This window comes from Tyto alba, unplaced genomic scaffold, assembly GCF_018691265.1.
Source record: "Tyto alba isolate M040663 unplaced genomic scaffold, T.alba_DEE_v4.0 Super-Scaffold_23, whole genome shotgun sequence".
Taxonomy (NCBI): Eukaryota; Metazoa; Chordata; class Aves; order Strigiformes; family Tytonidae; genus Tyto; species Tyto alba.
In genome coordinates this window covers 10,063,646-10,079,237 of record NW_024881297.1, presented here as the reverse complement: position 1 = coordinate 10,079,237, position 15,592 = coordinate 10,063,646, and the positions used below count along the sequence as shown (strand labels likewise).

Sequence of the window (15,592 nt, the reverse complement as noted above, 5' to 3'; positions counted from 1 at the left end):
GTCCATGCAGAGATAAGCGGGCTGAAGACCAGCACTTACTTTCCAGCACTTCTAAGATTCCCACTGATGAAAAATAACAGATTTACAGGAAACCATGAAAGGGAATGCTCAACACCCCAGTGAAAACACTCAACTTTAAAATTTCAGCCTTACCAGATGTTAAAGAGAAAACACAACTCAGAATATACGGTCAAACTTCTGAAAGAGCATAGAACAGAGCTCCTTCAGCCAGCTCCTTAGAAGCCACCAGGTAGGAATAAGACACTTCATTGATGTCAGAGAGGCAAGAAAGCCCAGTGAAGACATCTAGTGCCCAGTGTGAAAGACATCAAATGGAAAAATCAGATTAATCTAATTTGAGCAGATTTGGGACTCTAATTATCAGAGGCAAAACATAAAATTTTTCACCTCTGCAGTGAGTGTTTTCTAAGTAAGTTTTGAAAAAAAATTATATTATCCCCTAAATTAAGGTCACGTTGGTGAAAAAAGGCTACTTAAGACCACCTATTTATTTATGGTCCTTCCAGAAAATTTATACTGAAAGTAATGAGATGTTGAAAGAAAGGTGATGGTTAATTATGCCACAGTACAATTTATACTGGAGGTATTTATTACAAACACTATAACCTGTACACGGTATAATTATAACGTACCTGATAATAATAACTTTATACATATATTTATCATAGACTAACATATAAGAGAAAGAAAAAACATTTTTAAGATGAAACTGCAAGCAGTATTTACTCAAAATATTCAATCGGCTGGTATCTTCTTTAAATATCTACCTCTACCTAGTCTGGAATTATTGTGAATCAACAATCATAAATACCAGTAGAGCTTCTTACTGCACACTGTATTTTTTTAAAAAAATTACATAGTCGGACCCAGAAGAACTAAATTGTGGCTTCAGGAAATAATCTAATCAACCTAGTGTCATGCTAAATGTATACTATAAAAACACAGACAAAACACATCCTCTCTAACACAGAATTTCATACATTTTGATCTTCTCACAAGGTTCAAGAAGATCTGTAATTTCAGAGGTAGATTCAGCCTATGATCACTGTTTCAAGGTATTCTAAATTCTTGTATAAATTAAGACGGAAGAAATATAACCCTACAGGTATCTGTAAATCTTAACTAGATTTTTCACAGGGAAGCTCATGTCAGCTGATTCATTCTGACTGAAAAACAATCCATTTGTTACTTATTCATGCCCTGCAGAGTTGTTTCAGGACAAGGATGTTTTGAAAGCCTTTTAATTCTTAACCCAATTCTGGGGTTAATACAGAACTTTAAAAAAACTGTGAAGATTTGTAGTGAAATAACATTAAATCCCACAAATACAATAAAAACAACACACAATAAAGTACAGAGCCAGCCAGCCAGTGAACCTTGTTGTCCTGTGGTGCTGGTACTCTGACAGGAAGTCTAATAGAGGTTGAAAAGCCACGAGCAACACAGATTGAAATGATTAAATATAGAATCTCATAGGTAATTTGGAGCCTGGACAGAGATATTAAGCTTCATTTGTCTGCACATACAGCAAAAGCTAAGACAATAATTTTTGCAATTTATGGCCTGTATGAAGGACGCCAGACTTAGGCACCATACTGGTGTGCCACTTCGTATTTGAAGTAACAAAGTCCAGTATTTTGAAGTACATACCAGTACAGTGGGGGACAAGGGACGGACATGCACCAGAGAAACACGCAGCTGAGAAAACATCTGAACTGATACTCCTATGAAAAGATGAACTTACAGCCTGGGGGTAGAAATATGAACGACTGACATTCAAAATAGATGCATCAGACTGGCACACTTATGGAAAAAAGCAAAAAGGAGAGTACTCTCTTCAGATGCAGTAATTCCACAGTTCCTAGTGAAAGGGAATTCCTCATATTAAAAAAAAAAATGCATTTAAAAATCTTGGGGAGGGGTGGTGGTGAGAGGGAGGCAGAGATGTTCGAAGAATAATCATTATATGAAACATTAAAACACTTTAAAATGTACTTTACAGGAGGAAGTACTGCAGGATGTTACCATGTTGCAGAGAGGGTATGCACAATTTGTAAGGTGCAAATCTCAAGGCACAAATACCTTGCAACCCGTACCCCTGCTGAGACTCCTGCAGAATTACTTCTGCAAGGAGGGCTTTGGGGCCTCTGGTCCTATGATAGTGATCACATTAAGCACAATGAACTGCAAAGATTTTTGTGCAGATTTAAATGCCAGCCTCAAAGAGCAGGGAATTCATGATGGCTGACCCGGAGGTGGTAAATGAAAGAACAATACATGGTGAATCCTTCCCTCAAACTGTGGTTTAGTGGAGAGAAGAGAGGAAGAGAAGCAAAACTTTGTAGCAGGTGGTATTTTAGAAATAACCTGCATGATGAAAGATGCTGATAAACTCACAGAAAAGTTAGTCAATAAAAGCACATAAACATGTCCATCAGGCAACTACCTCCAGGTGACTACATCCTGGCAATCTCCAAAGGTTTTTGGAAAGGCATCAGCTCAAATTTGCTTCAAAACACAATTCCAGGCTCAAACTTTCCTCTTGTCCACAATTTTCACTTTTAACAACAAAGGAATGTAATTACACAGGAATTAACAGTGGTGTTCCCATTTCAATTCAGTTCTTCTACCAGAATGGTTACATTCAGAGTATTTTTCCTCCAGACTGCTCCATACCCGGCCATAACCTCCTGGTCTCAACACCAGCCTCCCTAAACAAACGGGCTAACTGCTCATGTGCTTAATTCACTTAACTTCCCCTGTACAAAGAAACACAGTCTGCTCTTCCAGGAAAGCAGGTAAATAATGCTCATCTGTTATAAGATCATACATCAAATAGCAGAAGATAAATTTTAGAAAAATAATTCACTTATCTAATGGTACCTTCATAGCAGTCACACTGTAATCCAGAGAAATTTGTCAGTAAAATAGAGCAGACAGGTGGAAACAGTCTAGCTGAAGTGCTGGACATACAAGATAAAAAAATGTAAACAACGTAACTCATTAATAGTCATTATTAATTGAACTAAATATGGTAAGGAGCTCTTCAACTTAATTTTTTTTTAAACCCATTAAGAAAAAAAAAAACAAACCAGGAGGAATACTTACGCAGTCACTTTTTCTGTTTCCATTATACACACAAGAGTATCTCCTGGTATTTACATCACTATGCAAAGCAGATTTTTCCTGGTTCTATGAACTCTTTGTGACCTATTTAATCTTTAACAGAATACACAATGTCTTTACTGCATTTCTGCTCCTCTTGTTTATTATGTCCTAGTATATATTTCCAAATACCTGGAAAAAATACCTGGGGCCTTACCATTTCAAAAAAGAAACACTAGCTAGTTTTTCCTGATGTTGAAACACACAAGGAAACAAGCTGAAACTATGCTGGATTATCACTATACCTAAATGCAGAAGTTATCTTATTTACTTTGTCTTTTAAGGTCAGATTCCTAACTCATTCTTAACTTATATTGTTACTACTTATAGTAACAGACCTTTGCAATGAACTCTGCAATGCAAAATTTTCCTTTGAAAAGCTTTGAGTCGGGCTAGATATTTGCAACAGTTCAATAACTTCTCAATGTCTCTTTTTGTGTAGTGATGGCAAACCAAGAAAGTAGACTGCATGGAATACTGGGAACTATTTCAGTGAATCTTGGAAGACATGAAAGGGGGAAAAACTGGAAAAAAAAAAAAAGTGAACTGAGATGACAGCAAATGTGAAAACCAGTAGGAAGAATAAGATACTGGAATGGAAGGGAGAACTGACATAAATAAGATGGAACATACTTCACAGATTTCTATGGCATAGCCACCCTCCATATATACGCAACGTCTGCATCACAGTTCAAATGCACAGACCCTTTTCCAAAGCAGAGCTCACATCACTTCAACCAGACCTTGTCCTGATAATTTTACAGGTACCATACTTGTGTGAAGACATGCATTCTCACCAGCTGCTGTATACTGCTATAAAGTCCCAAGCTTTGTACCGATTCACCCACCTTTCTACACCTTCTAGGACACCAACAAACGTCAAATCTATCCTTATTCTATGGAGTGTGTAATCTAATATTTATTTTCTGAAGATGAGATGGAAAAAACACCATGTTTGCAATCTGGGAAAAAAAGTGTTTTTCACAAGTGTCTTGTTTTCTTTCCACAGCTTAACAAACTCCCCTAAAAGCTATCTTACACCATTATATCAATCAGTTTACTCCCAAGACATAGCTTCTGACACACATACACCTTCAAAGCAAGCTTTAGAAAACCCACACGAGGCCATTTTCAAAATTAACTTTCACATTTTGGGGTAATTTACAACTGTTGTTTGAAAACCTTACAAACAGATGCAACATGGCAAAAATGTAAAGGGAGCCTGTAGCAGCACTACATGCTTTCTTCATATTTTGTGTTTCTGTGAAGACTAGGTTCTGTTCCCTGTTTGAGTCAAGTGTCAAAAGGGAGCAAACTGTGGTCTGAAGGCTGTTTATCTGCCATCTCAGTTTTCTGCAACAAGCTTCCAGAAGCACTCATCTCCCAGGGTACTACTCATCCTCCCTGCAGCTCCTCTGGACTTGGAAGAGAAAATAGGGCTACTTCCATGTGGATTTAAGTTACAAGAATGACAGGATTTGACACAGTTCCCTTTTTATAACAGTTTCTTTAACTATCGTTTCCCCCACCTTCTATAAACTAACATTAGGCTTAGGTGAATAGTACCTACTACTCCCTAGCAACTGCCACTACCTTTCCCTTTCCATTTCTTATTCTTTAAAAATAAATACATTGCTAAGATTTAGTTTCAATTTCACTGACAACTTGTATTGCAACATAGCACCCTTTTAGAGTTGTGTTTATAAGCACACCTCCTAGATGCTGATAGGATTCCTCTGGAACATTTTGGGCAATGATGCAGAAGGCATTTTAAATCGTTTACTTGTAGGACATAAAGATTTTTTTGTGTGACTAGATATAGCAAGGATTTCTGTACAACTGGCTTCATTTTATAGATTTGGGAAGAAGAACTACTTAGAATCATAACATTAATTTTAGCCTTAGTTAAGGTCTGTTTAATGTGAAGTGCCCACTTTATGCTGGCAGACAAATTACCAATGGGGCAACTAGAGAATGCATGAATGATAATGTACAGACAAGCTTTTTATTATTTATTCATAGAAAACAGTGGGTTTTGGTGTGCTGCTTTGAAAAATGTTCAAACTAGTAGAATATAATGAAAGCACAGTGAAAATTCTATTTCATTAACATTTAATCATAAATCGCTCTTTAATATAAAACATAAAATAAAAGTCTGTCATAAGCACTTAGGTGTAGAGAATGGAGAAAGTGTGAAAAAAGGGGAAAGGAAATATTGCAGTGGTTTTCACTGTTCCTGTTATCTGTCACTTCAGAAGAAAAAAATAAGCAAAGAAACAACAGTCTTCAGCCAAATCTCACCACTGGTCATGAAGAAAGTGCTTAGACATTTCTCAAAACCTCACATTTTGCTGACTAAAAGTAATGCCAACATCTATAGAAGAGGAAACAATTATTTTAGCAAAATCACAACAGCTCAGGAGCAGCAATCTTCATCAGAACTCTGCTATCCAGGAAAAAAATAATCAGAAAGTCAAGCTGCCAGAGCAAATTCAAAAATCTTTTCCATGAAATATCTATTACCATGTTTATTGTATAACAAGTATTGTCAAATTCCTGTAGAGGTATATAGGAGTGGTCCACAAATAACAAGCTCTTACATACTACAGATCTTCAAGGCTTATAGAAGAACATTAGATCTTTATAAAATACGATAGTTTATGACTCTTTTCAAGACCTCTTGTCAGAGAGGTCTTATTCATTCCTCTAAAAATATGATTGCAATATTACACTACCAGTACTGATTGGGGTAACAGCATACTGTCAATTAGCAAGATACATCTGTAGACACAGAGGATGCAGGCCATGATGTTTTTTTTAGGTTTAGACAACCTGCACATCTCTGACAAAGAGCAGAGCGATTCTCCTTACTGAAGACCATCTATCAGTAACTGCTATCTGTAAGACTCAGTGCTTTTCTGATAACACAGCATCTTCCTCCTCCTTTAGCACTTCTTTCTTTACCTAACAAGTGGCAGCCACCACCTGAGCAGAGCCTGTACCTGCAGTCCCTTACACATTTCATTGTCAGGGGCTAGAAAAGCGTGTTTGACTCCTGCCAACGGCAGTCTTGCCACACTGAAAAATTGTTTGAGAAACAGTAGAAAACAAGCATCAATTACACTATTGTGACTTCTTTCTCCCAGCCATCATTAAAAATTCTGACAAGTCAGCCAAGCAACCAAAACTCTTAATACATTTTGCCATAAAGAAAACAAACAAACAAACAAACAAACAAAAAAAACAAAACCAAAAAACCACAAATCTAAAAGCACCTTCTCATCTGCTTTGCTTATATCCCAGGGGCTGCTCACACAGTCAGCTCTGCCTCTTGCTCAGGAAATGAGCATTTAGGCAACACCAGTTTTCCCAGAGGCGAGATTTTTTTAAAGGAAGCCCTTGGAGAATGCTTCCTTTAAGCAGCCTTCTCTGTTTTACACTGATGCAGATCGAGCATAAAGCCTGTGTTGATCACAGCTGAGTTACGAAGGCTGAAGAGAAGCAATCCTCTTAAGCAGGCAGGTTCTGAGCTCGTTTTTCTTCCCAATCAAGCTCTTTGCTACCAGGTAACCTTACCAGGCATTCTTCCACTGACTTTTCTGCTGAACAGTATGACTGTGCCTCATACGGAATTGACATGGTGGGCATGAAATGATAAATTAGAAGTAATTGCTGAAACCATCATTCATGAATTGTGGGCCATTATCTCTTAATGCATCTGGAATCCCAGAGTGAGCAGCTTGTGATTCACAAAGTAATATTAGGCTGCTGTGCCGCATGTTGTGCAACAGTTCAGTAATGAGTGAGTAGTGGTCTACAAACTAAATGCAAAACCTCCCATTTAATTGGAACAGATACATGCCACCTGCAGATGAAGGGCAAGCAAACCTATCACTGCAGCTCTTGGTGTCAGTCCTTTTCTTGCTTATTGTTTTTCTCTGATTATTGCATGGGTTTCTTTGACATCCACCTTCAAAAATGGCTTCTATTCCTTATCTGGGCAGGTTGATGTACCTTTGTACAGTTCTACCTAATCAATACAATCAGTGTAAACTACCCTTGACATTTTTGATCTGTAGCGATCCTTAGTATCTGCTCTCTTCCATATCCTCTGAACAGATATAATCAAGTGCAATAACTTTAGAAACAGAGTCTTTATGCTTAGAGGAATGTGAGCTATTTCTGTTGACCATTCATTTCCAGCAAGTGCTTCGAACACTTTTAAAAGTGAATCATCCTATTTCTTGTTGAAGTGTATTTATAAAAAACAAGCTTTTAAATAAACTTGTGATTGAGTTACACAAGGTTTAAGATTCTCTATTTTCTTCTTTCAGTCTTTATCAGAACTCCTAGATCACATCTGTTCTCAGTTAAGTCTCATTACAATTCTGATTCTGAATTTACAGTCATTCAGAGCACTTATATGCTTACTGCTCAATTCTTATTGTTTGGTGCAGCCAAAAAAAACCCCAACTCCACCAATTTCTTGTAACATCTTTCCAATGTAACATGCCATTATATATACATAGATGAAAGTCCTCTTGAAATTTTGCAATCACTTTGTCTAGCAATCTACCATCATCTTCAGACTTACTACATCGCAGTACAGACCGCTGATATTCCATCACTGTAAGTTACTTTAATGCTAGATCTGCTGCCATTCTATTTGTTTCCTACAGATTTCCAACCAATAGCTTCCAGTTTTTGGACCTTTCAGGACAAGAGGATTCAAATACTTTTGCTTGTCCACTTTTGGTGGAGACTTAAGTTAATTTTGACAAGATGAGAATGAGATACACAGGTAGGTTCATCAGCAACCCGTTGTGGTCCTAATTAATAAGGAGATTCTTAGTCATTTAACTCAAAGCACATGAGCAATTCACTAGTTTTCAGGACATGTCTATTTTCCACATGGTACGGTTATAGCCAGGTTACACAGGTACTGATGCTGGTGGCTACTGTCATGCTTATCATGCTCATCTTCTTATTAGACTTTAATGGCATTTTTTGATCATATAAGAAACAAACTTCACTAGGACTTCAGGAAGTTACAGTACATGCCAATTTTGAAACGTGCAATTATAGTTTGATAGAAGACTGATGGACTGTTCTACATAGCACAGGCAATGACAAATACTCTTAACCTTGTCCAGCGTGCTCCTTTATAGAGTCCACTTGAACACATTTTACCTATACTGTCCATTTCAAAGTCTGCTTTAGCTGACAAAATTCGTAAAGTTCCAGAGGAACCCCAACTTAAACTGGATGCTAGAATCAGCAACAGTAGCCCTCTGGAATGAACTGCAAATCCCACTGATATTCCCTTCAATCATTCTGAATGCCTGAGAACAATGAATACTTACAAGTACGTAAGAATTAGGTTTTGGGTATTTTGGTGTCCAAGAATAATGGACACTTCTGACAACTTTGGGTCTTAATATAGCAATTTCCCACCATGATGTGGAAGAAAAAAAATAATTAACAGTTGTGAAAAAACAGATACAAGCCTCACAGAAAACTCTTATATTGCAATTAGTATCTTTACATTCAGTGAAAGATATCTATCATATGCCATGAAAAATAAGGCCTTGTGTTACAATATGAACAATGAGTATAAAATGAAATATTGAACAGCTGCTCATTCCATGAATATCCTCCATCCATGTAACAAATGATAGAGGAGTCATACAGAAAGAATAGTTTGCAATTGTACAATTAAAACTCTTATTGCAAAGCATATGCAAAATGGCTCAAGCAGCCTTAATTTTATAATTTCTTAACTTCTGACTGCCTAGCCCTTATATGTTTTTTAATGTGAGAATTTTTTATTCCTGTAATTAGTAGCAGATACTACACAGGGAGAACTTCCTTCATCATCCAGGCAAAGGGCATGTGACAAAAGGACTATATAGTATTCTCAAAGCTCATTTGTATGGGGCTGGAATTTCTCACAGTCTGGGCTGCCATTTTTCCCACTTTATGTTCACAAACTCCCTTCTCGATATGCAGTAGCGTATGTTTGTGGTAGTGAGGGACAGATGCTCAATCTCAACAAAGATCAATGTGGCTCCAGGGAGCACTGTAGCATCTTTTCTCTGATATTAGACTTCACTATCCTGAGGCTGTTCCTATGTGGCAGCTTATCAGGCTGCCAGTCTGTCTTTAAGATAGCTCTCTTTATCTTCTTTTTTTAAATAAGAATGTATATTTAAAAGACATACCTGTCCAATAATAAGGGGGACTACAACAGTCATAAACAGCTGTGAGAATATAGATGTAAAAGGCACAGAGGAGGATGATCCAAGCTACAAAATAAAAATACACCATTAATATTGCACTTTTTCTTAGTATCTGCAAATTTCACACACAGATATCACACATTAGTATACAATTTATTTTACACATAAAAACTTGGAAGTACATGAACATGTTTAATTGTTAAGTCCCAATAAAGCATTTGGTATTCCACAATAACAAAATTAAAACAATCTCTGGTTGATTATTTTATAACCTAAGGTAATAGTTCTATCAACATTCATTTAATTGAAACCCTGCTACACATATATGCCAAGTAAATTATATAAGCATTTGTAGGATGATAGTCTAAAAAGACAGGGAGTGAATCTTCCTAACTAAACAGTCAGCTTAACTAACCTTCCCATTTACACAAATATCAAGCAACAAAAATTGGTGTAGTTATTTCAATAAATAAATACAAATAAGAAGATAGTGAAGACATTCACATGCTTTATTTCAATGATAAAAAAAAGAGATCTACTGAAAGTATGTAACTATTCTTTCATTAAGACAGCTAAACTGTGACAGGCTTAGTCTTCAAATAGGTGATCTCTTTAATTACTACTGTAAATGCTAAAAGTATTTTTTTAAAGGTTGCTGGTAGAAAAGGTAAATAAACACAGTCAGTGCAATTTTTGCAACCTATTTCAGAATGCTTAGGAAAATATGCAGTATTTTTAACACTCTGGTTTTGTTTCATGCTAGTCCATTGAAAAGTTTCATTTCATGCAATTTAACATATCTTTAACAGAAATCAAATATGTATTAAGAAATATATAGTAAGAAGACTAAAATAGCATTGTCAGAGCTTCCACAGGCAACCGTTTGCTTCATGATGAGGGCAAATGACATAACATTGAGGATTTCACAGATCCACATTATTCTATTTTTTGCACTTCGCTTTAAAGATCCTCAAAATTATGACAGAATTCAGAATCTTTTCAGCTCCATCTAAATGATGCTGGTTTCCTAAAACATTCTCACATACGTCATTCTCATAAATTACACTCACATTGCATTATACTTTTGACACTTATCTTCCTTTCAAAGCTACCTGCAGGCATGATAGACAAGGTGATCATACAATCTAGTCACTTCATATAACTCTGCTTAGGAAAATCAACATATGGCCATAAAAATGGGCTTGGCATAAAACCAGATTCTTCAGAAATTCAAAGAACAGAAAAATCAGAAACTTCACATACTGAAGTATTTTACTTTATTCAGAAATGTACAACTGCAACCTTTACCTATTGAAAATAATCTGATGAGAATATGCCAATTATACCACTTTTGCAGTGGTTTATGTGTATATGCACTGCTTTTTGTAAATGCCACTTGTATGTGCACTGCTTGGGAAAATGGTGAACATGCCTATGGGGCTGTCTGTATGCAAGTGGAGCTTCTGGTGAATGCAAATGGCATAAGAGCTGGGAAACAGAATGAAATAGAATTAAATTCTGACACTAGGAAATCATGGGACTTTGAGCATTGCTTGGCCAGCTTAGAGTTTAAGAGAGCAGGACCAAACCAAATCTACTCTTTCTTTACACATATTCCACCACTTGCTTGCGTATGCCCCTTTCTGAATACATGCTAGGTAGAGAGCGTTGGGCAGCATATACGGGATATGGCCGTTTCCTATGTGTTACCTTAACTGGGAAGATCAGGTAAGACTCAGTTTGACCCTTCAATAAATTCCAGCATCTCATCCCCATCCCCTCCAATTTTAACCATGTGGGCACAGAAGATGGTTGGAGAGGACCTGAAGAGGGTATCATCATTGAGATTTTTGTTCTGCTAGCAGGGTGCAAGTGAGAGCACATAAATTAAGGAGCCTTAGTTTCTCATGGAATCAGGAGGGAAAAATAAAGTCTTGAAGGGGAAAATTCAGATCACCCATGAGTACCTGAAGTCAGGCAGTACAGCTACTCCATTCCCAAGGGACACGGGGCTCTCTGCATGATTCCCTGCAGAAAGCGGAGCAGAAAACTCCATCATACCACTCATGATCTCCTTGTTTTAATTCTTGTAAGGACCTTCTGAAATTTTAAAAGGTTCATAGTTTCTCAAACTGTATTTGGACTTATTTTTTGCTACGTGCTGAGGAGCTAAAAGCATTGCTTACTGTGTATTCAAGCAAGCTTTTTCAAGTAAAAGTGAAGATTTTTAAACTTTAAAATCTGCCTGGGTCACAGAGGAATGAATCTAACCAAGCAGTCCGCATGACAGGACCCTCTGCACAGCTTCACAAAATTATGACACTTTCGCAGGGGCTCTTGTGTATTTTTACAAAAACACTGATTGGACTTCTCTCATGACTTTAAAGTTTTATACTCCGTGGATGCATAACCAGTTTCTAAGTCAGGAATGAAAAAATTTTCAGCAATATAAATTGCTGAAAAAGGCAGCCATTCAAACGGCAATAGTCTTGCCAGCTTTTTAAAATATTACTTCGAATGTAGTGTCTTCAAGATCTTGTAGATTCTTAATCACTTGGCGTATATATAAGGATATGTTTTGGTTTGGGTGTGAGGTCTTTTTTGTTGTTTTGTTTTGTTTTTTTACATAATTAGAAACTGAATTACAGGCCTCTCAGACATCATCTGGGTTCCAGACTTCCTCTGAACTTGGATATGTTCATCACATCCAATTTGACAAAGAAGTGAGAACTGAGGATCAGAGGAAACAAAAAGCTTGATGTAATGTTAAATGTTAAATCACACCTTCCTACACATTTAAACATGCAAACATTCGGTCTGAATGAATAAATATGATTTTGCTCAGGTTTTAGTTGGATCAGCTAAGTTCTGTGCTCCATTTGCTGTCATGAAAAAAAAAAAAAAATTAAAAACCACCTAGATGATCTGCTTTGCACCAAAACTAGCATTTTATGCTAAAGTGTCTGATTATATCTAGCCATGCTCCTTATCATAATAATCTCCATGCCTAAAAATTAACCTTTTTTTCACAGCAAAGTACTGTAAGAACGATTGCTTAAAAACATCGTATCAAACTGCTGATTTATAGCTATAAAAACATAGTAACAAACTGCTGATTTATAGCTATAAAAACCAATCTGTTTGGAATCTCTTATGGAAGATAAAATGCACTATTTAATGAAAAAGGTAACATGAATTTTCATGTCTTTCATTGTCTATGCTTATTTTAGAACATTTTTTTAAATAAGTTTGATATTGTAAAGTGATTGTTACGTGCTACGCTGGATAGCAGCATTTCAGCTGAAAGTTTATTAACAAGCCAGGCCTGCTTGAATAGACTCACTATTAAAAAAAAAGACCCTGAAAATTCCTCCTTACAGAAAGATACTTTTCACTTAAATAATCTGAGTGATTTCAGAAGGACAACTCAGATTAGCAGGAACTGCACCTTCTGCCAGTGCTTGCTAGATATGGCTGTAATGAAAGAGAATTCCATAATGAAAGAGAATTCCAGGCAAACCTTTCCAAACAATTCTGCCTCCATGCAGTACTTCACACCTGGTCTGCATGTCGTGGTTTAACCCCAGCCAGCAACTGAGCCCCACTCAGCCGCTCGTTCACTCCCCCCGCAGTGGGATGGGGGAGAGAATCGGAAGGGTGAGAAAACTCGTGGATTGAGATAAAGACAGTTGAACAGGTAAAGCAAAAGCCACACAGGCAAGCAAAGCAAACCAAGGAATTCATTCACTCCTTCCCATGGGCAGGCAGGTGCTCAGCCATCTCCTGGAAAGCTGGGCTCCAACACATGTAATGGTTACTGGGGAAGACAAATGCCATCACTCTGAAAGTCGCCCCCCCCGGCACCTTCTTCCCTCAGCTTTATATGCTGAGCATGACACCCTATGGTATGGAATACTCCTGTGGTCCATTGGGGTCAGCTGTCCCGGCTGTGTCCCCTCCCAGCTCCTTGTATAAGCCCAGCCTGCTCACTGCTGGGGTGCTGTGAGGGGCAGCAAAGGCCTTGACTCTGTGTCAGCACTGCTCAGCAGCAACTAAAACATCCCTGTGTTATCAACACTGGTTCCAACACTAATCCAAAACACAGCCCCATACTAGCTACTGTGCAGAAAATTAACTCTACCCCAGCCAAAACCAGCACACCACAGCATTCTTGCTAATTTAGTCCTAGACCTTTCTTCTCAAGAGACTGCCCGTTTTAAAAATCTTGCAAATTATTTAGTGGGCTTGTTCATGAGTTTGTGGCAGAAACATTGGCTTATCCTTATTTGATAGGGTATTTACCTTGTTGTGGTAGAAACAAAAAGCAAAAACCAACCAAACAAAAGAAACCTTCCTTGCATAAAAACAAGACAATTCCACTTCCCAGCCTAGACTGCCCCCACAAGACAGATGCTCCATTCTTATCCTTCTCGCTGACCAGGCAGGTGTTCCCATGCCTACAACTGCCACTAACTCAGAAGAAACACACCTCCTACCAGTCACACCAAATTATAATCCAGTGCCACATGTGCTGCACGTATTGAGTCCACTTTGGAGGCAGCTGCCCTCTGGGGTCTTCCTCTTTCCATCTTCTGCAATTAACATTTTTCTTCAGGTTGTGTCGTTGTGCTCTCCATACACTATCAGCCAGCTTCAGCCTCGCCATTTGTTGAGCACAGACGAGGAAGCAAGGTGGGGTGAAAACAGAGCAGAACTGGGGGTGAGGGTCAGTGGCTTCTCTCTCATATGACATGTTTAATTTAAGCTTTTCTTTTTCACGTTCAGGTCAGGCTACACTGATATCCTTTTTAAATTTTGTGCTTGATGTTGTATCATCACCGCTTCTCGTTATTCTTGTCCAGTCCTGATTCAGCTGCCTTAGAAGCCTGTTTGGACCACCCTTTATGTCCTGTTGTGGATGACTGCTCCAGTACAGAAAGGACATGGAAGGTGATGCACTTTTGGAAAAGTTGTATATGAGATCCAGTTCAGTAATGAAGGATAATGAACAAGAGTGACCAGCTGAACCAAGCCCTCCTTTGCTTTGGACTCTTTCCAGAACCCTTACCTTGACCCAGTCATTGCGGTGTGCTGTGTTACTGCAGAAAAGTATGCACATTGCCCTCCGTAACCCAGGTATTTGGCAAATGGAAATGCTCTGCAGTGAATACAATGCAACAGGCAGTAACTGTAATGATGCTGAGGCTCTGGGAAGTAGGAAGAGTCCATGCTACTCCACAGGAATGGTGCTGACCAGCACACCTACAAGTTCTACGGTGCCTGGCTCTAGATTTCAGGTAGGAGGTTGAATGAGATGAAAAGGTCGTTCATACATAATATTTCACAGTAGTCTAAACTGAGCTGGCAGGTCACTGGGACATTCTTCCTACTCCACTGCTTTAAAGGCATTCACACGCAGAGCATTCAGGTATCTCAGTAAGTAATGCTGAGAAGCTGTGTAAAATACACCAGCTCCCAGGGACTGAGCAAGCCATTGGTACTGAAAATGTCTACCTCTAATGGGTGCTAACAGAAGGAGAGGGAAGAGAAGGGGAGGCATATCACTGAGAATGGAGCTTCTATAGAATGTATTTAAATTTTATAATAAAGCTTTTAATTCTGCTTCTCAAAAATGACAAGTTGTCTCTTGCCTCAGAGAAAGAGGCTAAAGGTACAACAGAGCTCACGTTCAATGATTTGGCAGTCCTGTATTTTAACAAATAGATCTTTCATTATTATTCTTAAAAATCAAAGGCAGACATGAGTCTCTAGTTCTGCTAAAGCACAGAGATGTTTTGGGTTTATGGTATATTTTTCAAATTCTTGCATATTCTATATGCTTTTGTGGCCATGGGAATCGATTTGGCACAAACATAAAAAAAACCTAGCTATCTGCATATACCCTCCAGTTTTGTTTCAAAATAAAATAAAATAAAATAAAATATCTAAGTTTTGTAATCAGAAGTATGGAAAAAGAAAAGTTGACAATCTGTCAACATTCCCCCCCCCAGCTTGGGCAAGGAGACTGTAGATTTTGGAGTTCCCTTGTTAAAGTCACCACAGATGCCTATCCCATCCCGAGTTCCCCTACGACACATTAAATATCAAGCCAACCCAAACATACTTGTCAATTTTAAAGCCTCCTATAGAGCTGTGAAAATAACCAT

General features: G+C 38.0%; 1 protein-coding gene across 4 annotated transcripts in view; it reads right to left on the bottom strand.

Moving 5' to 3' along the window:
- The window catches only part of SLC10A7 (solute carrier family 10 member 7), a 151,064-nt gene that overhangs the window by 30,017 nt on the left and 105,455 nt on the right, over window positions 1–15,592 (bottom strand). For all 4 annotated transcript variants that reach the window (XR_006165687.1, XR_006165686.1, XM_042796978.1 and 1 more), the window contains exon 7: window positions 9,408–9,491. Coding sequence is in view for 2 of the 4 variants with exons in the window: in XM_042796978.1 (XP_042652912.1) it covers window positions 9,408–9,491 (84 nt within the window). In the remaining 2 variants the exon portion in view is untranslated. The remainder of the gene's footprint in view (window positions 1–9,407; window positions 9,492–15,592) is intronic.